This window comes from Rhineura floridana, chromosome 1 (genome assembly GCF_030035675.1).
Source record: "Rhineura floridana isolate rRhiFlo1 chromosome 1, rRhiFlo1.hap2, whole genome shotgun sequence".
Lineage (NCBI taxonomy): Eukaryota > Metazoa > Chordata > Lepidosauria > Squamata > Rhineuridae > Rhineura > Rhineura floridana.
Window position 1 is genome coordinate 117,628,075 of NC_084480.1, and position 22,061 is coordinate 117,650,135.

Below are 22,061 nucleotides of genomic sequence, written 5' to 3' on the forward strand. Positions count from 1 at the left end.
TGCTCAAGCACCCCAAAACAATGACAAAAAGATCTCTCCAAACCTGGCAACAAAATTACAGATGGGATTCAACATTTTGAAGCAATACATGCTGGAAACAAACAACAACAACAACAAAAAGATCGTAACTTCACATACACACAATAGATTTCACTTGACTGTAATCACACAGGCACATTATTTTGGGATTGTAAAAGTGAATTCATCCGCAAAAATGAATTCATAAAACATTTTAATCACTTTCCTATTTTCGTCTCCTAACCTACCCAATCTTAAGTGGTAATTTGTAGGCTCAGCAATGCTATTGTAGTGAAAAAGGCCAAATCAGTGCTGGAATTATTAGGGAAAGGATTGAAAATCTATATTAAGTAATATAGTACCGCTATATAGGCATCCATGTTGCTCCCACACTAAACTACTGTGTCTAGAACCAGTAATTCCATCTCAGAAATAATACTGTAGCTTTGGGTAAGGTACAAAGTAACTAAATGAGGAAAGAACTGCCAGTTGTCATATTATAGTGACCTTGGATCACAAACCTTGATTTTATGCTTTGAGACTGATCATCCACTCCTGTTCTTCCTACAGTAAGATTTTGCAAGAATTATGGAAGGCCTAATCCTCCAAAACCTACGGGTCTTGGGGTAAATGGATGTTGGGTCTAACCAAGCATAATGCTCATATTAATATTTTACAAAAATTAACAGAATAACCAGTTTCTAAAGCAGGGATGGGGGAACCTTTGGCCCTCCAGATGTTGCTGGACTACAACTCCCATAATCCCTGACCACTGGCCATCTTGGTTAGCACTGATGGAAATTATAGTCCAATAATATCTGGATGGCTCCAAGTTCCTCATACCTGTTGTAGAGAAATCTTATGGCTACTATAAGAATAAAAGATGAAGACAAGGCATGAAGCAGGTGACCTACGGCTACATTTGATGTAAGTTCCAACACATGCATCACTCCCAAAAATGTACCCAAACAGTGACTCTCATGCTCTTTCCAGTCCTTCTCCACCCTGCCCTACGCTCTCTCTTTGCTACTTTCCCCATCCATTACTGACCCATCCTCGCTTCACAGAATGTAAGAGTGGGATCAGCAAGCTGCTCAAGGGAGCAAACACCTGCATGACAGCCAGTCTGCTTGGTCACTTCACAATAGTGCTATGCCAAACCCCTATCCCCGTTTCACAAAAGTCTTTGCCCCAACTCCCATGAAAGCAGGGTTTACTTTTCTGCCGCTCTGTCTGTCGGGGTGTGTGTGCACGTGTGTGCGTGTAGAATTTCAGAGAAAACTTGGAGAGGTTAAGATGTTTGTCTATTCTTGGTCTTACTTTAAAAACATTGAGATGGTGGGGTAATGTATGTTCTTTCTTTTTAAAAAATTCACAGCTTTGTGTTGGTCTCTAGGTGTTTCTCAGCCTTCCATGCTTGTTCAAATGCCCACAGAAGGATATTACATAATGATGTCCCTACCGCAAATATTTTAAGAATCGTGTCTAGGTGGGATGGAAAGCAGTGATTTCCTTTTTTTTTTTTTAAAGGAGAGTAGCTGAGGATTTTTTTTAAAATCAAGTTTCTACAACCCCTCTCTCAAAAATTCTCCAAAGTTCTAACACCATATTATCTGGACAATTTCTCTCCCGAAGCCCTAGTTCACATCATCTTGTTCAATCTCCACAGTCAACCCTTTCACTCCTGCACTTCTTCCTTTTAACCCTCAGTGGCTGAAATTAAGAGCATAAGAAGAACCCTGCTGGATAGGGCCAAAGGCTCATCTAGCCTTTCAGCCTGTTCTCACTGTGGCCAACTATATGTCTATGGGAAGCCTGAAAGCTGGACATGAATGCAATAGCACTCTTGCACTTGGATATTCAGCTATGACTTTTCATACTGCTTCTAATAATGGAGGGAGTACACAGCCATCATGACTAGTATCCTTAACAGGCTTATGCTCTATGAATTTGTCCATGCCTCTTTGAAGCCATTCAAGTTGGTGGCCATTAATACATCTTCTAGCAGTGAATTCCAGTTTAATTCTGTGTTGTGAGTACTTTTTGTTTGCCCTGAGTCTTCCAACATTCAGCGTCATTGAATGGCCTTGGGTTCTAATGTTATGAGAGAGGTAAAAACATTTCTTATGTGCTTGTTCCTGGTTGCTGTGGATTTCAACTTAGGTGCAGTGCATGGCCCTAAGATCCAGGTCATATCTCCAATGGCCAGAACTACAGCAAAGCACTCGCTCCTCCTCCTTTCAGCTGCAGCATGACAGCAGCCCTATCACTATCCTTCCTGAAACATACATTGTTCATGGCAAAACATCACCCCAAGTGCAATATAGCACAGGATAACAAATTGGGGTTTGTGCTTAGGAAACCAAACCTTGTTGACCTTCGCGAAGTTTAAAGCAAAGTAAAAATGATCTTGTCATCTATGTGCTCTAAAACATGAATTAAAATCAGCAGTTTGTACAATCTATAGCTCTACAGCCAAGCTCTATCTAAATCATTGTAGCTTTGCATCTACAGGACTTACGTTTCATGAGTGCCAAAAAAGAATATAGGCATTTTATTTGTAGGTGGCTTGACTGCTCCATCAGGAACTTCATCCACCTAAGAAAAGAAAAAATTAGGAAATTACTTAAAGAAGAAGTAAATAAAGAAATCACTAGTGGTTATAATGTTCAGAACTATATAATATTCAGAACTATTGTTAAGTAGGATTAAGAACAGAAGGCCACACCTATATTAAATACAAAATATTTGGCATTTTGACAAAAGACAACAAATTCAAAAATTTTCTCTTAAGCTACAATCCTATGTCCACATACCTAGGAGTAAGCCTCCCTGAGCAGAGAAAGACTTATTCTAAGTAAACATGTATAGGATCATGCTAATAATGAGGGAATGATTTCCTGCTAATTCTGACACTGCTTTTATTGGCTGCTGAAAAAAATGCATCAATTTGCACATCAGTTACCACTGCCCAGCATGGGTGCCAGATGGAGGCAGATTTCTTTTAATCAGTGTGATATTATCCAAAGGGACCACTTTGTTTCAGGTAACCAGCAATTACAAAAAAGAAAATCAAATTAATTGTGACAGACAGTTTCAAGGGGCAGAAAGTTGCAAGGTGGGATTTATTTATTTTTCAATAATTTTTTATTCTTTATTTATTTTTTAATAAAGGAACTTTAAAGGGAGACTCCAGGGTAAAACGATTGAATTAGAACTTATCAAGAAGTTGGATTTTCTCCATCTGGGCATGAAGAGAGCAAATGGCAAATCTAGGATGACTGTATTATCACAATAATTACTACTGACAAGGGTCACTATTCTTAATTTGCATACTTTTAAACTAACTCAGTTATCACAGACTGACACACCTACTAACTGAGCATAATGTAACTAATGCATGAATCCATGAAAGCTTATGCTAAATGTGTTAATCTTCAAGGTGCCTCAAGACCAATGGCTTTGACCAACTACTGTTCTATAACTTTAGATCTATGATTATTATAATGTAGCCAGCAGGAACAAATGTGACATGAGGTTAGGTGAATATAGACAACAGAAACCATGAGGATCCACACTTAACTATATTTCTTCATTTCTGTGATACAAGTTTGAAGGAAGAGATATAAGATGTGATTAGAGGGTGGGCAGTATGAAAAAGTCATAAGGATCTGTGATCTATCTGATCAAGTTCCGTGTGCCCTGATCTGATCTGTGATTTTCTAAATCATGCAGATCTGTGATTTTTTTTAAATCATGCAGAATAGTTGCATGTACAGGATGAGAGAATGATTTTCCATGGCTTTGGATAAAAATCTATCAGCTTTCATGTAGTGACTACAGCAAGCAAGCCCTTGTCCAACAGGCCCCTGTTAGCTCTCTTTTAACAATGAAAAACAATTTTATGTAACATTTTCAATATCCTAAAAAAAACCCCGATCCAACATGTCAGGTATAATTACTAAATTATTATTATTATTTTATTATTATTTATTACATTTGTATACCGCCCCATAGCCGAAGCTCTCTGGGTGGTTTACAACAATTAAAAACATTAAAAACACTTAAAAAAAACACAACAATTTGGGGGAGATTTCTGCCTGGCTCTGCACCTTGAACACAAGCCCTTCAAGAACATGAAGGACAGTCTAGCAGCAAAAGTGGGTAGCTCTCTTCTCTCCACCCTCAAAGGCAGCACTCTTCCTTGTCCATTTCAACCAGGGGCTGATGGTGAGTGAGGCTCCCCTTCAGAGCCTTCCTTTACAGCCACCTCCTGTGGGGCAGCTGCCTGAAGCAGGGCTACTTTGTAGGAGGCTGAATTATCTAAAGCTACACCATTAGCAGATTGCTATCAGCAATCCACTTCATTTGGACAAATCACTTTTTGTTGTTGGTAAAGTTCGTAGGCCCTTTTTGCTAAAAACGACAAACACCAAGTTAAACACTAAATGCCAGCCCTGAAAACAAGCAACAACAGTGAAAGCAGCAAGTGGGTATCTGCAATGTGATTTAGAAGTCATTTCCACCAACACAAACAAGCCCCTCTCCAGAAGGACTGCTAAGGCCAGCTGGATGAATGAAGCAGAAAAACAACAGCAAGACAGGAGCCACTTCAGACCCTTGGGGAAATTGCACTCTCTAGAGAACATGGGGGCGCCCACAAACTGTTGGCTTCCAGGTGAAAAAGGAACCCGTCCGTAGCAATGGCAAGACGGCAGCAGCGGCAGGACAGGTGAAGGGAGGCAGCGCCTTACCCGGGCTGGCCAATGGGGATAGCCTTTCATCTTGGCGAAGATCAGGTCCCCGGGTTTGAAATCGCGGCTCATGTTGCGGCTCTGTCGCGGGCGGCCCTGGCAGCGGCGAACTGGTCGGGGCTACACGCGAGCACCGTTCTGAGGACCCTCTGATCTGGGGAGGGCGAAAAGAAGGAGGGCGAACAAGCGGGGGAGGAAATAAGAGGGCACGCAACGTCTGAGGTAACCACACGCACATATGCTTTTTCACGCCTTCCCCTCCTCCGTCTCCCCACTAGCGGAGAGTCCGCTCCGCACGCCGCAAAACCCACCCGTCTTTCGGGATCGCCAGGCCGCCGCAGCTCCCGCCTGCCCGCCCGCCGCCGCCCATGCCCTTCATCTCTCCCGTTTTGGCGGGAAGAAAGTCTCCCATCGTTCGTCACCACCCCGAACCCCACTTACCTGCCCCGCGCACGCGCGCCCCCAACACCACGCCACAGCTGCCCCTTGCTTGCTCTCCTCCTCGACCTCGTAATAGCAAAACAGCGGCCGCTGCAGGCTGACCACAGTTGGCAGGCTGGCTCGCGCGCCCCCACCCCTCCGTCCTTCCCTCCCTCTCTCTCCCTCCTCGCGCCAGCTGCCTAAAGCTCGCTCGCTCGCGGCTCGGCGCACACCAATTGATTCTTAGAAAGGGGGAGGTGGGGAAGAGAGCGCGGCGCGAGCACAGCCGCAACTACGCGGAGACTTTGCGAACGCGGTCAGCTCGCAACCTGCCATTATCTCGCTAGTCAGTCGACGAGCTGAAGGCTGAACGGTGGGTGACTTGAGAGTTACGGGGCACGACGATGCTGGCCCAGGAACCTCATTAACAGGAATCCCCCTTCTTCAGACACAATGGCTCGCTCCGCCTCCTCCTCCTGTTGCAGAGCTCTTGTAGGCCATGAAGCAAACAAGAGCGTTTTCATACTAAAGAAAGGGTGGGAGAGTCTGCGTACGTCAACTTGGAATTGTTCTAGAGATGTTATGGGTGTGTTTAGCTGCCCCGTGTAATATATCCTAAGCTGAGTACCCATCTTTGGGGTGTGCACACTTTCCCCGGTGAGCAAGCAACCAAGCAAACAAAAATAACATTCAGACTCCTTTGGTGAGAAGCTGCACGCACATAAGGCTCTGAAGGAACCAAACAAAACTCTCGCATATGGCCCGATCCTATGGGTCCTTCCTTTGGAATACGTGCTGTGCCTAAAGAAAGGGTGCATAGGGTTACAGTTTTGATAAAAGGAAAAAGAGGGCGAGTTTTTATTTCAGCTGAAGGTTTGCTATAACCTTGCTGTTTTTCGCCGGCATCTCCAGTTAAAACGCTCTCCCGAGGCAAGGCAGCAAAGATGAGACCTCTGGCCTGAGATCTTGGAGAGCTGCTGCCAGACGAATACAGATATTGGTCTGACTTAGGAAATCTGGATGTCAACCCTTTCTAATTTTGGTTTAGGTTATGCAAACTGGGGCTTTGAGCTGTACTTTTGGAGCATCTAGAGATGTAAATGTGGTGTGTTGACAAAATATGAGGAAATCAGGTCTGGAGGGTGAATGTTCCTTTAAAAGTTGTGAAGAAGGTGGAATTTTGACAGGTGCCACTTGTCATGCAGGGATATGAAAAGCTGCACCCCATTTTTGTGTTTTCCACGCTGACAATAGAGTTGTCAGTATAAGGAGAAGAACCATCAGGGCTGGAATGTATTTGAAAATGTATTATTGTGAAAGGTACCAGAATCTGTCTTCCTTCACATCTGGTACCTCTGTTTGAATCTGGTTACCGACTGGTGTGGCTAAGACTATTTTGTCACTGTACTTTTGTTTACATTGTGACTATGGGGTTGAGGATCGTATGTTAAGGACAACAGGGATCTGCCTTTTTCTTGTAGACAAATTTATTTATTTTGAAAATTTACACCCCACCTTTCAATCAAATTCTTGCAGTAGGTTGCAGTAATACACTACCACCCCCAAACTCACATAAACACATCATCCCTGTAGCCATTTGTTGGATGGATGGGGCCATAATGTGTTCCTAGAGTAATTAGCAGCTGGAACTAAGGATTCTTTCTGGCAGGGAAGAGGAAGCAAGTGTCCTGAAGCTGTTCCTTCTCTGACAGTTTGGGAGGACAGGTCTTTCAATGGTATTAACCATGATGGCTACAATTGAATCTCCATGTACAGAAGCAATATATCAGAATAGCAGATCCTGAGACAAACAAGAGGGAATGACATACCATTTTCATGTCCTGCTTGTGAGGCATCTGGTTTGGCTGCTGTTTGGGAGCAGAATGCTGTGGGTTAGCTGGACTTTGGTATCATCTAAGAAGAAAATTATTATAGATCTTATTTTCAACTCATCCTACATTCAAATCCCCGTTCAGTTAGGAAGCTCACTAGGTGAATCATTCTCAGTTTAACTAGGCTCATAGGTTTATTGTGAAGTTAAAATGTTACTCTGAGCACATTGGAGAAATGGAGAAATAAAATGTAATGAACAAAAGCCTGTTTCCCCTATCTGCTTCAAAGTTAAAAGTATCAAGTATCACTACTGAGTATATGTGGTAGCTGCTTAAAATTCCTGCATGGGACCTCTTCTCATGAAGTTTGTTGTATGCTGGATTAAGTTTTACATGCTCTCTGAATGCCACTATACATTAAAAAATGTAGGCTTGTCCGCATGTAAAAATGCTGCATGTGACCAGTGGATGATCACTGGCAGGAGCTGGTACTTCACATAATTTAATGGTGGCCTCAGCAATTATATGATCTATCCTCAAACCCCACAGGTATTACAGAATGGTGCAGAGAGTGGTTAATTTCTTAACTAGTGTGATTTAAGTGGTTAGAGTGTTGGACTAGGACTGAGAAGACCTAGCTTTAAATCCCCATTGGGTGACCTCGGGCCAGTCACTGACCCTCAGCCTTACCTCACAATGTTGTTGCAAAGATAAAATGCAGAGAGAAGAACTATACATGCTGCATTGTTCCTTGAAGAAATGGAGGGATAAAAGTGTAATAAACGAATTAAATACATTTCTAAAAAGGGAGGTGTTGCTCCCAAAGTAGAAGCCAATCTTCCAAACCATGCACAAAATTAGTTTGGAATTATTTAGACGTGAGAAAAATGCTTTCTGCATACACTTCTAAGATCTCTTATTGTTTCACATGTTTCAGGGTTAACCTTGGCATTGAAAACAGGTTTTGGGGCAGAGGCAGAGTTGAAGTCCTTTGTGCTCCTCTGACCTTTGTAAGAAAGAAAAGATAACATACCTTACTGGTATCTGCCAAAGAGCAATATGAACAACAAAGGTAGGTTTAGCCTAGAATAATAGAGCAAATTGTCTTTTCCTGACCAAATTCAAATACAAATTAAAATGAGAACAGGTATAAGAGTACCCACTTTACTGCTTTACAATTTGACTGATGCTCTTGCCTGGAGGCAACACCACTAATTTGAACAAATTGTTTTGGGAAAAGTAAATGTTGTTGCTCCTCCTTTAAAAAAATAATAATACTGATGCAGCAGGGTTTCTCACACTGATAATAGAATTGTTGCTGTAAGGAAAACAATTCCCAGATTTGGAATGTATTCTAAACTATCGTGCCAACAAGGTTAAACAAGATTCTCATTGCATTTTTCTATTCTTATTTATTTCCACTCCTGAGTTTTTTTTCCACCCTGAGTCTTGGCTGCTTGCTCCATCTACTTCTATTGCATTGTCTTTGAAATGGGAATAGAGAGGAAAAGGAAGATGAAAGTATTGATCAAAGTCTGAATGACCATGTCAGTTCTATAGAACAAGAAAAAATTATGTATTTTGTCATATTACTGATAAAAATAGAAGCTTTTGTGTCATGCAGGATTCTGTCAGCTTGAAAGTAGAGAATAAAAAACTTGAGTCTGGATTATACTTAACAAAAGCTTATGCCATATTAAATTTGTTAATTTCTAAGGTGCCACAATACTGTATTGCTTTTGCTGCAACAGGTTAATATGACTACCCCCTCTAGAAATTGTTACATGAAAATTAAAATTGAATGGATGTTACTTATGCCTGTAGATACGGTTCCCAATTAGACTAATGTTAGTCATACTTAAGTCCCATTGAAATCAATCAGTGCTATCTGACTAAGTCATACTCAGAGTACGGCCATTAAAATCAATGGACTTAAATTAGTAATCATTGGCTATTAATTTTAGTGGGTCTACTCTGGGTATGACTTAGTTGGATACCAAAATGTTAGTTGCATCTAATTTGTTCATTGATATCAATAAGACAAGTGTGAGTAAATTTAGTTGGAGCCACTATGTAGGATAAATTATGGAATACTATTTCCTTAGTCCTCCTATAGGTTGCACCCCTTAATGTAGTGAGACGGTTTGAGAGTGTCGAAGAAGCGAGAGCAATGCCGTCAGGAGTCTAGACCAAGAGGCTAGACTCCTAGCAGGGTCACCCAAGGCAGAATGGTCAAAGCTGAGACACCAGACTAAGATGCATCCAAACTTAGAGGAAGGCAATGGTAAACCACCTCTGAATACCTGTTACCATGAAAACCCTATGAACAGAATATCCAAAATGCAACACGAGTGCTGGAAGATGAGACCCCCAGGTCAGATGGCACACATTGAGCTACTGGGGAAGAACAACAGACAAGTACGAGTAGCACTGTGACTAATGATGCCACTGGGTCAAAGCCGAATGGAAGCCCAGAGGATGATGTGTACAGATGCGAAAGGAGACTCCGGAGTTGTACAACGTACACAATAGGAGCATGGAATGTGAGAAGCAATTAGGAGTTATAACGCAAGGTCTGAGCGAGTGATATCAATGAGATTAAACGTGAAACCTATTAACATAAGCATCATTCAAGTCTATGGTCCAATGGCAAACAGAGAAGAGGAATTGGAGAGACTTTATGCAGAAGTACAGGAAATAATTGATCACACACCAAATCAAGATGTTCTGATAATCATGGGGGACTGGAATGCAAAAGTAGGGAACAGAGAACTAGGAATTGTGGGGAAATGGGGTTTAGGAGATAGAAATGAAGCAGGAGAAAGGTGTAGTGAATTCTGTGAAGCCAGTAATTTGTTTCTTGCAAACACATTTTTTGAGCAACCGAAAAGAAGACTGTACATGTGGACATCACCAAATGGTCGATATAGGAATCAAATTGATTATATAATTGGTAGTAGAAGATGGAGAAGTTCCATACTTTCTGTAAAAACAAGACCCGGAGCAGACTGCAGTACAGATCATGAACTGGTAATATCTAATATCAGAGTAAAGCTAAAGAACAACAACAAAGCAATCATAATGCCAAAATACAATTGAAATAACATCCCAGAAGAATATAAAGATCAAACAAGGAACTGATTTGAGGCTTTAAACTTAGTTGATAGAGAACCAGAAGAACTATGGATTGAAGTCAAGAGATGTTGTCAGGGAAGAATGCCAAAAGACAATACGTCTAGTTAAAAAGAGAGAAAGACCTCAATGGATGACTGATAAAACTCTTAAAATGGTTAAAGAAAGAAGGAAACCAAAAGCAAAAGGAGGTAGAAACATGGTCAGAACCCTATATGTATTAATACAGCAACTAGTACGTAGGGACAAAGAGAGCTATTACAATAGTTACTGTATAGAATCAGAAGAGGACAACAAGAAAGGTAGAACAAGAGCCCTATTCCAAAAGATTAGAGAAATTAAAGGGGAATTTAAACCAAGAATAGCTACCCTCCCCAGTCCTAGCCTTCTAATTTCTTGACTATTGTCTCCATTTTGGTTAATGACTGTGCCAAGGTATTGATAATCCTTGACAAGCTCAATGTCCTCATTGTCAACTTTAAAGTTACATAAATCTTCTGTTGTCATTACTTTAGTATTCTTGACGTTCGGCTATAGTTCTGCTTTTGTGCTTTCCTCTTTAACTTTCTACAGCATTCATTTCACACCATTGCTGGTTTCTGCTAGTAGTATGAGATCGTCTGCATATCTTAAATTATTGGTTTAAATTTCAAAGATGTATCACTGAACACTAAAGTCAGGATCTTTCAGAACATGGTATTCCTGATCTCTATGTATGGATGTGAAAGTTGGACAGTGAAAACAGTGGATAAGAGAAAAATCAACTCATTTGAAATGTGGTGGAGAGCTTTGTGCATACCATGGACTGCAAAAAAGACAGATAACTGGGTGTTAGAACAAATTAAACTAGAACTATCACTAGAGGCTAAAATGATGAAACTGAGGTTATCATACTTTGGACACATAATGAGAAGACCTGATTCACTAGAAAAGACAATAATGCTGGGAAAACATGAAAGTGAAAAAGAGGAAGGGCAAACAAGAGATGGATTGATTCCATAAAGGAAGCCACAGACCTGAACTTACAAGGTCTGAAAAGGGTGGTTTATAAGAGATGCTATTGGAGATCGCTGATTCATAGGGTTGCTATAAGTCAAAATCGACTTGAAGGCACATGACAACAATTCCTTAGTATTTCAGCTTTTGATTTTTCTTTCAAATGTTTTTGACAGGAATCATGGGCTAAATCAAATACAGGTATGGATATTGTTACTCTTCTGCTTTATTTCCCAAGCAGTAAGAAGTTTCAGTGTCAATGTTCCAGGGTTCAAAAAAAGATATGAGAGTATGCCTGAGAAGTACGTGCTGTCTTTGCCATATTTACATTATGCATAAATATTCAAGCATAGCATAGCAGAGACAAATAGATTCCTTCAACAGACAGCCTGGCTGCATCAGGTCTCTCAAAAAGAATAAATGTGCCTCAAGGATGTTTCTTCTTCAGCCAGTTCATACCTCCCTCTCATTCTTTAACAGTCCTATGCTCCCTGCCCTCTGGCAGTAGCTGGACAGGATTACTCTCCCAAATTCTAATGAGTATTACATTCGAAAGCTAGCTAGAGATTGTCAGCTATCAGCAAAGCATATCTTGCCATTGGTTCTCCTTTATATCAACCTGGATATGGCAAACCATAAGCCTACAAAGGATAGTTTTGCAGCATCTGCAACAATACTATGAACAGATAAAAATTAAAAATACCATCCAAATAGGTACCTCCTGTTTTGATGTCACTCATCAGCTAAGTTCACTGTTAGTATTTATGATGACGACGACTTCAGTACTCTACCAGCTTCAAGCATGACCTTCGGGGGGGGGGGGGGTTGGTCGGTCAAGCATTCTATGGGATTGTTTAACAATACAGTTAATGCATGTGTGGAACTGGAGAATTGGGACTTTAGGGCTTTAAAAGTCTGAGAAGAATTACTGGAAACAGCATCAGTTTTTTACTCAGGGAAATTCATATTTTATTTATATATAAATTTATCCATCCAAATCAGTCCTTCATTAGGATGGCAACATATCTCTCCAGATAAAACAAAATGTATTGTTTCGCAAATCATAGCTAGTACACAAAGTGAGTACAATCTACAAGTTGCATCACAACAATGCCATCAGTACTAAGTGTGAATAAATGAGAATCCATATATTGTGCATACAGCATTAGACAAGGACTGGGGAGTCCTAGGATCAAATGTCCATTCAACCATGAAGCTGTCCCTCAGTTTGACGTACCTCTTAGAACTGTTGTGAGCAAGGCTGTGGAGTCGGAGTTGGAAGCAATTTTGGGTGGAGTCGGAAGCAATTTTGGGTGGAGTTGGTAGAAATGTACTGACTCTGACTTCAAAATAAAATTAATAGTTATTATTAATTTATTAATATTAATACATTAATATACATTTGCCATTTATGAAGGAGTCAGAGTCGGAGTCAGACAGTAGAAAAATTAATATACATTTGCCATTTATGAAGGAGTCGGACAGTAGAAAAATAGAGTCAGAGTCAGACAGTAGAAAAATAGAGGAGTCGGAGTCGAAGGTTTGACATACCAACTCCACAGCCCTGGTTGTGAGGTCTAGGCACGTCATGAAGCGTGATTATTTGAAAAATGTTTGGTTGACTAACAAAGTGTTCATGATTAGACAACATATTAAAATATTTTTTAATACAAGTGCTTATAAAAACTGGATGGCAAACACCATCCTAAGGAGCATACTCTATCATGAAAGAGGAATATTTCTAAGATGATGCCTGCTACAACATCTGTATAAGCTAAAAACAAAGTATGATGGCAGCTGCCACGCCACTTCACAGAATGTTAATCCATTTGGCAATTTAGGAAATCCCATTAGGCCATCAATGTTTCTGTAATCCCTTTATCATTTGAGACGATTTATACTTGTATGGATGTGCAGGAAAAGATGTCAGAACATACAGTAGTAGGTAAAGCAAACTAGAAATTGCAGTGCATTCAACTAAATTTACAGTGCAGTATTATGCATGTCTGTTCAGAATTAATCCCCATTAAGCTCAATGGGGCTCACTCCCAAGTATAGGATTGCAGTGTTACTCCCTTGAAGGGTGGCCTTCCGAATATTGTTGAATGTCAGCTCCCGTCAGCTTCAGCCTGCTTGGCAACGGTCAGGGACTGACCTTGCCCTAGAAAGTATGCTTCAGGCAATCCTATGCACCAGTCTTTGCCAAACATGGTGGTCTCCAGATGCTGTTGGAATCTAGCTCCCATCGGGCCCTGCCAGCATGGCCAATAGTCAGGAATGAAGGGAATTGGAGTCCAACATCTGGAAGCAACAGGTTGGCGAAAGCTGTTATACACACTGACCTGGGAGCAAGTCCCCTTGACTTATTTCTTAGCAATGTGTACAGGAAATATATAAATTATAGAACTGCAGAAACAGCAACCCGCACGCACTTTTCTGACTGTTATAAAGCTCTCCGCTAACATAGCTCTTCTACTATTTCTACGTTTCGCAGAGCGGCAAGCAGAGCGGGAATAAAGTCTTTCCTGCGCATGCTCTTTTCTAAAATTTGAAAGAAGTAGAGAGAGGGAGAATAATCAGTGCTCCGCCCATTTGGAACGCGTTGCGTCACAATCTTCTGCTCTTCCAATGAGAAGCCGATTTCTGAGGCCGGAAGGTGGGGCGAAGCCGCTGGGTTGATTGCACCTTCGTTACCGGAAGTAGCCGTTGTAAGATCTCTCATTGTAAGATCTCTCCTAGGAGATACTGGGAGTGGCTTGGCTTTCTCGTTAATCTTTGGGTCCTAGTGCCCCCCGCATTCTTTAAAAGCTGACTAGACTTGCTGGTTTGGACTGTTCATAGCTGGTGGGCTTCGTAACCCCTTTGCTGCTTCCCTCACCTACGGCACACCGGGTAGGTATGAAGAGGGAAATCAACGGGCATGGGGCATGGCTTCAGGAAATATTGGAGGGGCAGCGATCCGTTTGAGTTAGCGGAGACTGGCAAGGGAATCGTTGGGGAACAGTAGATGCTTGATACTTTGGTTGATAAGGGGAGAGGGTGTGCTGATGTACCACAGAGTTTCCTAGGCTAGTAGGGGTTGCTAAGTGATGGGTACAGACATCTGTCACTACAGCAAGAGTGAAGTTGTTTATATCCTGCAACTTTTTTTGTCATATGTAATGAGGAACAATTAGAGGCACTGAGAGAGAAGTTGAGCAGCAATATTACTGCTACCTTTTTCTGAACTTCCATGTTCAGTTCCATGAACTGAACTTCTGGACTTCCATGACAGGTAGAAACCCATCAGGTGTAGTTTTTCCTAGCTTTGAGATGTAGTGATGGGGAAAGTATCACTTGTTGAATTTGCTTGCCTTGCAGCTGTATTGAGCAAAAAGGGTCTTTTAAAAAAGATTACAATTCTAGCTAATAAGAGTGAGCAAAGCTAATCCCTAAATGTGCTGTTACATGTCACCCAAGCACTTTGCAATCTTTTATTTCAAAACGTACATTTTCTTATCTTCTAGAGGTCCACTCAGCCTTCCTTCCATCCGTGGTGGGTAAAATGAGTACCCGGCATATGCTGGGGGGTAAAGAAAGGCCGGGGAAGGAACTGGCAATCCCACCCCATATAAACAGTCTGCCTAGTAAACGTCACAAGACGTCACCCTAAGAGTCGGAAACGACTCGCACTATAAGTGCGGGGACACCTTTACCTTTAGAGAGCATACATTTCTGTTGTAATATTACAAATCTGAATAGTTTTCTGGCGGGTTATCTTAAATATTTTTATGAGCTGACAAGGATTTCAGATTGTCTTTCATACAATTTAGCTTTGAACTAATTTAGCTTCTTTAATCACATGAGTAAGCAACTTACTTGTGCATAGAAGCAAAACTGAGATTAGATTACTGTGACTGTAAATAGGAAGCGATACAGTGATTCTTTAACCGCCCCCCTACATGCATACTGGGCAAAATCTTGTAATTCCTATGTAATTAAGTAATGAATTGAATGAATGCTGAAAATCTGTTCTTTATACTGAGTAAATTCAAAATTGCATGAGCTATATTGACAGATGATGCACACTGGGCAGAAATTTTGTGATCTGAAATAGCCATGTGGACCCTTATGCCATTCAGTAGTAGGTGTTTGTAGCAAATAAGAAAAAGTCATCAAGTGTTACACCACTTCTTTTTTTAATCTAGCTATAAAATAATAAGAATCATTTCACTGTCATTAATAGAATGCCCTGTTTAAATAAAGAACAAAATTAGTCATCTCACTGAAATCAAAGTAGTATGAATTCAAAACTAGATGCCTCCCCGATATTATGTAGGACTTTGGTTTTCAAACTCTTTAACTTTAGAGATCCCAGTTTTCATTGGCTTATCTGCTAAAGAACCCCTGAATGTCTGCCATTTATCTTGGCTCATTGCAGAAGATTCTAGGCATGAATTGTGGTTGGCACCCACAAGTAGGTTGCACCTGATCTAAGGTGAATTCAAGAGTGGCACCGCTGATTTTAAACAAACAAGCAGAAGAAGAAAAGGAGATTTTCTTTATTTTCAATAGTTATGTAACAGAAGAAATTTAATTTTTTCCTCATCTTTGCGTGACAAACTGCACCTACCAAAATTACTTCTGCACTTTGTTTACAAGTCTGCCCTGAGCTAAAAAAAAGAGAAGAAGCACAAGTATAGGAAAGGCGAGTTCTAGCTTGGCAGCAGTACATGTAAAAAGGATCTAGGTGTCTTAGTTGATCACAAGTCAAATTTGAGCCAGGAGTGCAATGTGGTTGCTAAAAAAGCTGATGTAATATTAGTCTGTATTAACAGAATAATTGTGTCCAGATCAGGGGGAGCAATAGTTCTGCTCTGTTCTACACTGATCGAGCTACATGTACTGCCTTCAAGTCGATTCCGACCTATGGCGACCCTATGAATAGGGTTTTCATGAGGCTGAGAGGAAGTGACTGGCCCAAGGTCACCCAGTGAGCTTCATGGCTATGTGGGGATTCGAACCATGGTCTCCCAGGTTGTAGTCCAACACCTTAACCACTACACCACATCTGGAGTTGTGTGCCCAATTTTCAGTGCCACATTTTAAGGAGGACATTGAAAAAATGGAGCAAGGAATAGTTGAAAGATCTGCATATACTTAACCTGGCAAAGAGAAGTTTAGAGGGAGGCATGATATCACTCTTCTAATATCTGAAAGACTATCTAGCAGAAGATGGAGCAGACTGCTCTCTGTTGCTCTGGAGAGCAGGATTTGAACCAGTGAGTGGAAATTGCAGGGAAGCACATTTCAGCTAAACATTAGGAGAAACTTACTAACAGAATGAACCCTAATCCTTTCACTAGACTAAAGTATTTAAGCTGAGGCTGGATGGCCATTTGTTGGGGATGCTGTAGTTGTGTCTTGTATTATAGATCATGAATTGGGCAGGGGGGATGGACTAGATGTCCTCCAAAGTATCTTCCAACTCTATGATTCTAAGATACAGTAACTATGCCCCCACATATAAATGCAGAGACCCTAGTGAAATCTAGATCTTTCTCACAATTTCCTTCATTTTGCCCCATTCATCTACTTTTCCATAGCTGTTTGCCTCCAAATCTTCAAACTTACCTTTTTGCACTGAACACCCTGGCGTCATCAAACAAAATGGTGAGGTGGCATCAATGGGTGGGTGAGGGGGGCATCTAATTTGCTTCAATAGAACTAGAAAGTGACTTACTGTGAAATATTCACACCTTTCCTCAGCCTTTGCTTCAATCTTCCAGTGCCTGATTTATACCATTATGTACTGCCGAATATGATTGTAGGTCACAATCCAGACAGCACTTTAGGTGCACCTATGAGCTTCTGTGTATTCAGCAGGTCTCCTTTCTTTTTCCCAATTACAATGTTGCAAGATGCTGCCATCATCATCATCATCATCACATCCCACCTTTCCTCCATGGTGCTCAAGGTGGTGTACAAAGATAGTTCTTTCCCTCTCTGTTTTATCCTCACAACAATCCTGTAAGGTAGGTTAGGCTGAGAAGCAGTGATTGGCCCAAAGTGACACCATGAGCTTCATGGCCAAGTGGAGATTTGAACCTTGGTCTCAGAGATCCCAATCTGACTCTTTAACCTCTACACCACACTGGCTCACTGGTTCTTCTAGTGTGAGCAGACTGTTGTTGGATGTGATGGAGGGAAGGAGGAGAGTTTAAAGACCCAGAAAGGGTACAGACTTGGCCGTGTGGTTCTCTGGATTCTTCCTATGCCTCTGTCAAACAGTTATTGATTTTGTATTGTTTAATGTTTCCCACCCTGGGCTCCTTCTGGAGGAAGGGCAGGATGTAAGTTCAATAAATAATAATAAAAGTAAATAAATAATGGTAATTGATTCTACACTACACAGTAGCTCATTATTTGTGAATAAATCCAAATGATCACTTTATTAAAAAGATAATTCCATTAAAATATCCATTTAAATGTGTTTATCATAGGTTTTAGTGTGCCTTCAAGATGTGTGGGAACAAAGCAATGTTTGAAGTTTTCCTGCTGCTGCAAGGAACATAAATGCTGAAGACTACATTAATTGTTCAGAGAATGTAGATTAATTGGCTGGAAAATAGTTGTCATGAATTCTCAGGTCAATTACATGGTTCCGGAAATGAAACGGTGAGTTTCATTCCTTTAATTAAAAAAAATTCAGCAAGGTGAGTTTCCATTGTTTGAATAGTTTTGTTTGTTCTTGGCTGTTTCTAATACTTGGTAGTTCTGAAACCATACCCTTGTGCAGTTTTTTAAAGAGTGATGACCAGAGGAACTATACCTTGGGTCAGCTTTTTGTTATTCAGCTCTAGGTGTCAATTTGGAATTCTGAAGCTGAAACAGTTCTTGTTAACGACTATGCTTTTCCATAGATGACAACAGGGGAGGAGCATCTGTTGTTTATATGCTGTTTGTGTAGGTGGTTTTTTAGGGGTGTGTGTGTGTGTGTGTATGTTTTCCCCCTCCCAGGCTGAGCATGCATTGGATAGAGCACCATTCTGCTGCTGTAGTGATGGCAAATCTCCAGTCCTATAGGACTGATCTGTCCATTTCCTACCTATTGTACGCTTTCTCTCTTTAAATACTCATTTAACAGCGCTTCTGTCTTTCTGTTTCCATTAAAAAAAACACATTTGTTTTCTTTGGGTGTGGCTGCTATAGCAGCATCAGTAACAGTTGCACAAGATCAAGGTGCAATTCTGTTATTTTTTTTAATCCCCTGCTTTTATTCGAGATGCTGAATGAGTATCTGTACAGTAAGACCTATGCCTGGCTTCTAATAAGTTATTTTTTCATTGCATGAGAGATAATATTAAGCTAATTGCGTGTATTCGTCTTACAATAACACTGATATTACAGTAATTAAACTGCATGCTGTGTTCATCTGGTGTAAACTTCTTTTCCCTCGACACAGTTCAAACCAATCAACTTCCCATTCTGTTTCTCATTAATTGGAAATATGCCTTGATTCATATATTGCCATCTGTGACTGCTCCCACACCACTCCCACTAATGTTTGATACAAAGCCAATCATTTACATGGTTGCTTCTCAGAGCAGAATCACCATACAATTGCTGGTAATATATGAACCTTCCCTATGGGTGAAGACAGACAACTGCTTACTACATGCCTATTATTTCAAAGGTCCCCTGCAGTGGCATTTACTATATGGAACTTCTGTTGCCTAGAGGCTTCAGCGATGAGCTACTCCCTGATTTCTCAGCTATTGCTAAAGGGTGGTAATGCTCAGCTCCCTGTATTGCTAAAGTCTGCTGATGACCAAGTGTCCACATGTTTGATTGTGCTTTAAAGTAAGAGTGGCCTATTGCACTGTTCTTCAACCGTGGGTTCCCAGATGTTGTTGGACTGCAACTCCCATCATCCCCAGACAGCATGGTCAATGATTGGGAATGATGGGAGTTGTAGTCCACCAACATCTGGGGACCCACTGGCCTATTTCATCCTGTGGGAAAGCTCTTGCTCCCAAATCAAGTTATCTGTCTCTTAGTGGCTCTATCAAATGTTAATCAAGACGTGGTTAAACAAAAATTGCTCAATGTCATTTCTAAAGAAAAGAAGCATAAGGGTTTCATGTTTAATTTAAATGTTATTTAATTGCTGTCTCATGACCAAATACTCAGAAGTACACAGGTCAGTGTTGATACTTCTAAATGTGGTTGTCAGCATTCACTTGTGTATGTCTGAAAAATGAGCAATTATGGGCGATATTAAGTCTCATGCTAGTGCTATGGGATTTCTTCCCACTTCTCCAACCACAGGTGTCCCATGCCATCCTCAAATCTCTGGAGTGTTGGGGGAACCTCTAAAACAGATTTAAGGAACGTGGGGGGAGACTGTTCCATTGCACAAGGAGAAATCCTTGTGCTGATGGAATGATCTGCTTAGCACTATATTGAATATGACCCTGTATCTATTTTGGGCATGAACAGAATTCATTACACATTGTCAGCATTTACATGTGGGTGATAGTCACCAAGTTGTAGACCTTTGTTGTAACAGAAAATCTGGACTTTGAAGTAGAGACATTTTTATGTTCCTACCCACCTGAGAAAGAATTTGTATTTTTCTGAGTGAGATTATAAAAACTTTGACATTTATTCTGGGAGACAAGGTGTGACTGGATAGCATTGCAGATGTCATTGACAATCTTTGTAACATGAAATAAATATGATAGCATGGTATTTATGACTGGCTGTTTATGCTGTTTCATGAATAGCTAGGTCTTAAGCATATTTCCTTGGAAACAAGTCTGGTATACTTAAAAGGGAGTTATTCTTGAGCCAGGTGTGTTTAGGATTGCATTCTTGATTATTTAAAGTTCAACGCAGATATAAATGCAAAATCATTGGTAATTAAAATCTATGCATTTTGAAGCAGGCACTCTGGAAAGACATTTCCGCATAACCGTAGTGAGCCAGAGATGGAAACTAAGGAGGATCTGAGAAGAAAACTCCATCAAGCCAAGAAAGAGAAATTGGATATAACTGCTAAACATAATGCAGAGGTAAGTACTCCATACTCAGCCAAAACCTTTGTGTACACAATGTGCTCATCTTAGTATATGGATTGGCAGGGTTGGCATTACCTTACACTCTTCCTATCTCATGTCAGCATCAAGAATTCCAATGCTGCCTTGTTTTATGAAGACATATATGTAATTATTGACCTTTTATAAAATGAATGTTATTAACAGAGGTCCAATTGTAGTGGGAAACTAGCTTAATAGTTTAAGTTTTGTAGAGTATGAGATTTGGTATTCGTTGGAGAGTGAACAGCTACACAGTCCTTCCGGTATGGAAAAGGGGACAGTGCTAGGGAGCTTGTTATGTCATCCAAACGTTTCTGTTCCCTTTTTGTTTTTCACCTCTCTCCCCTACTTTTTAAATAGGGAAAAGCCACCTATGTCTTTCTCCCTTTCTTTCTTGTCATGCACATAGCTGCATATCTTGCTGGGGAAAATGTTATTTTTATTGTTTTGATTGGTCTGTCCACCAACACTTCTCATTGTTTGTTCTGCCCCAGCTGGGGGATGGGGTTTTATCCCAAGGGGTGATGTGTGCCAGAGACACAAGGTTATGTACCTCTAGTCCCAGCTCAGGATCCTGCAAGCAAAGCCAGGTTTAGCAGATACCAGGTTCCAGCAGAGCGAGGCCAAACAAAGTCAGCTCAGATTCCAAAGAGCAGGGTCAGGGAAAGCAGAAGTCGGGTCAGTCAAACAAAGTAGAAGGCAGATCCAGAGAAGCAAAGTCACACAGAACATGGATCAAGGTCCGAAAGGCAAGTAAAGGAGGCAGAGTCCGGGATAGCTCCATATGGCATCTAAGCTGCCCATTAGCTAAGACAGACTTGAATGTTACTTCAACAACAAGCAAACCTAGACTGGGCCTTAAATAAAACTGCAGCTTCCTATGGGTAGCTAGCCTTGCCCATGATGAATAGAGCCTCTTACCCTTAAAGGGAGCCTGCCCATTTTAGAAGCTGTTGAGTCCAGTGATGCAGAAACTGACATTCTCCTATGACATCTAAGCTGAAGTTGTCAGTCTGAGGAAGGCAATGCAACTTCTTTGGGCTGGAGAGACATTGGCATCACAGACTCCTCTAGTGCTGGAACTGCTGAGGATGCAGGGATTTAAAGGCTTGTTCTGAGAGCAAATCCTTCCCCTAAAGATGGGAACTCAGAGCCCTGGGTCATGACACAGCATGGTGAACAGTTGTGAGGGCAGATAGCTGAAGAGCTACTTTAGTTTTAGATAGGGGGTTGGGCATGTCCAGGAACATTTCTAATGCTATTTTTCTTTGAGTAGTAGAACCAGGGTCAGTGCCAGGCATTACTGGTCCCTTGGGTACCAGCTTGCCCAGGTGTGTGGCTCCTGCCTGTTCCACCTACCTTTCTCCTGTCTGCTAAGGGTGTGCGCGTTGTGCTTCTCTAAGGGGCTGATGCCCCCGCCACCATCTTGGTTGATGGCACGCATGCATGGTACGCTACGTGTGCATAAATGCCTGATTGGGCATCAGCCCCTTAAAGAAGCCTGCACCATTACCTTGGTTGATGGCAGCCCTGTGCGTGCAGAGTGCGCAGCTGCAGAAGACAGGAGAGAAAGGTAGGTAGGGCAAGTGAATGGGTGGACAGCCTGGAAACTCCCTCCCTGTGATCTGTGGTAGGGACTCTGCCGTGGATTGTGGTGGGGAGCGCTACTCTCCCACCCATATGAGGGGCCCTTCAGGGCCCCCTCTGGGCTGCAGGAGCTCTTGGCCAGGGCCCAACCAGGCCGCCGTTTGGCTGTGGCCTTGAGTAGAACCTCCATGCCATGTTACAGTCTGATTTTAAAACTCTCTTGAGCTTCCAAAGCAGTTTCC

At 41.4% G+C, this 22,061-nt stretch overlaps 2 protein-coding genes across 20 annotated transcripts in view; one reads left to right on the forward strand and one right to left on the reverse strand.

The window, feature by feature from the left end:
• Nucleotides 1-5,379, reverse strand: part of PSIP1 (PC4 and SRSF1 interacting protein 1) — a 46,513-nt gene extending 41,134 nt beyond the window's left edge. Inside the window, exons 1-3 of one of the 3 annotated variants that reach the window (XM_061630396.1) lie at nucleotides 5,214-5,379; nucleotides 4,773-4,926; nucleotides 2,540-2,616 (exon numbers count right to left, since the gene is read on the reverse strand). In XM_061630396.1, coding sequence (XP_061486380.1) covers nucleotides 2,540-2,616; nucleotides 4,773-4,844 — 149 coding nt within the window. In that variant the 5' untranslated portion in view covers nucleotides 4,845-4,926; nucleotides 5,214-5,379. Of the gene's footprint in view, nucleotides 1-2,539; nucleotides 2,617-4,772; nucleotides 4,927-5,083; nucleotides 5,163-5,213 lie in introns of those variants that run through there. The other 2 variants (XM_061630381.1, XM_061630389.1) reach the window with 2 other exon arrangements.
• The window catches only part of CCDC171 (coiled-coil domain containing 171), a 311,338-nt gene continuing 294,095 nt past the window's right edge, over nucleotides 4,819-22,061 (forward strand). For 13 of the 17 annotated variants that reach the window (XR_009763232.1, XR_009763234.1, XM_061630327.1 and 10 more), the window contains exons 1-3: nucleotides 13,873-14,044; nucleotides 17,635-17,809; nucleotides 20,079-20,208. Coding sequence is in view for 15 of the 17 variants with exons in the window: in XM_061630327.1 (XP_061486311.1) it covers nucleotides 17,769-17,809; nucleotides 20,079-20,208 (171 nt within the window). In the remaining 2 variants the exon portion in view is untranslated. Of the gene's footprint in view, nucleotides 4,995-5,255; nucleotides 5,566-13,872; nucleotides 14,045-17,634; nucleotides 17,848-20,078; nucleotides 20,209-22,061 lie in introns of those variants that run through there. The other 4 variants (XM_061630303.1, XM_061630315.1, XM_061630317.1 and 1 more) reach the window with 4 other exon arrangements.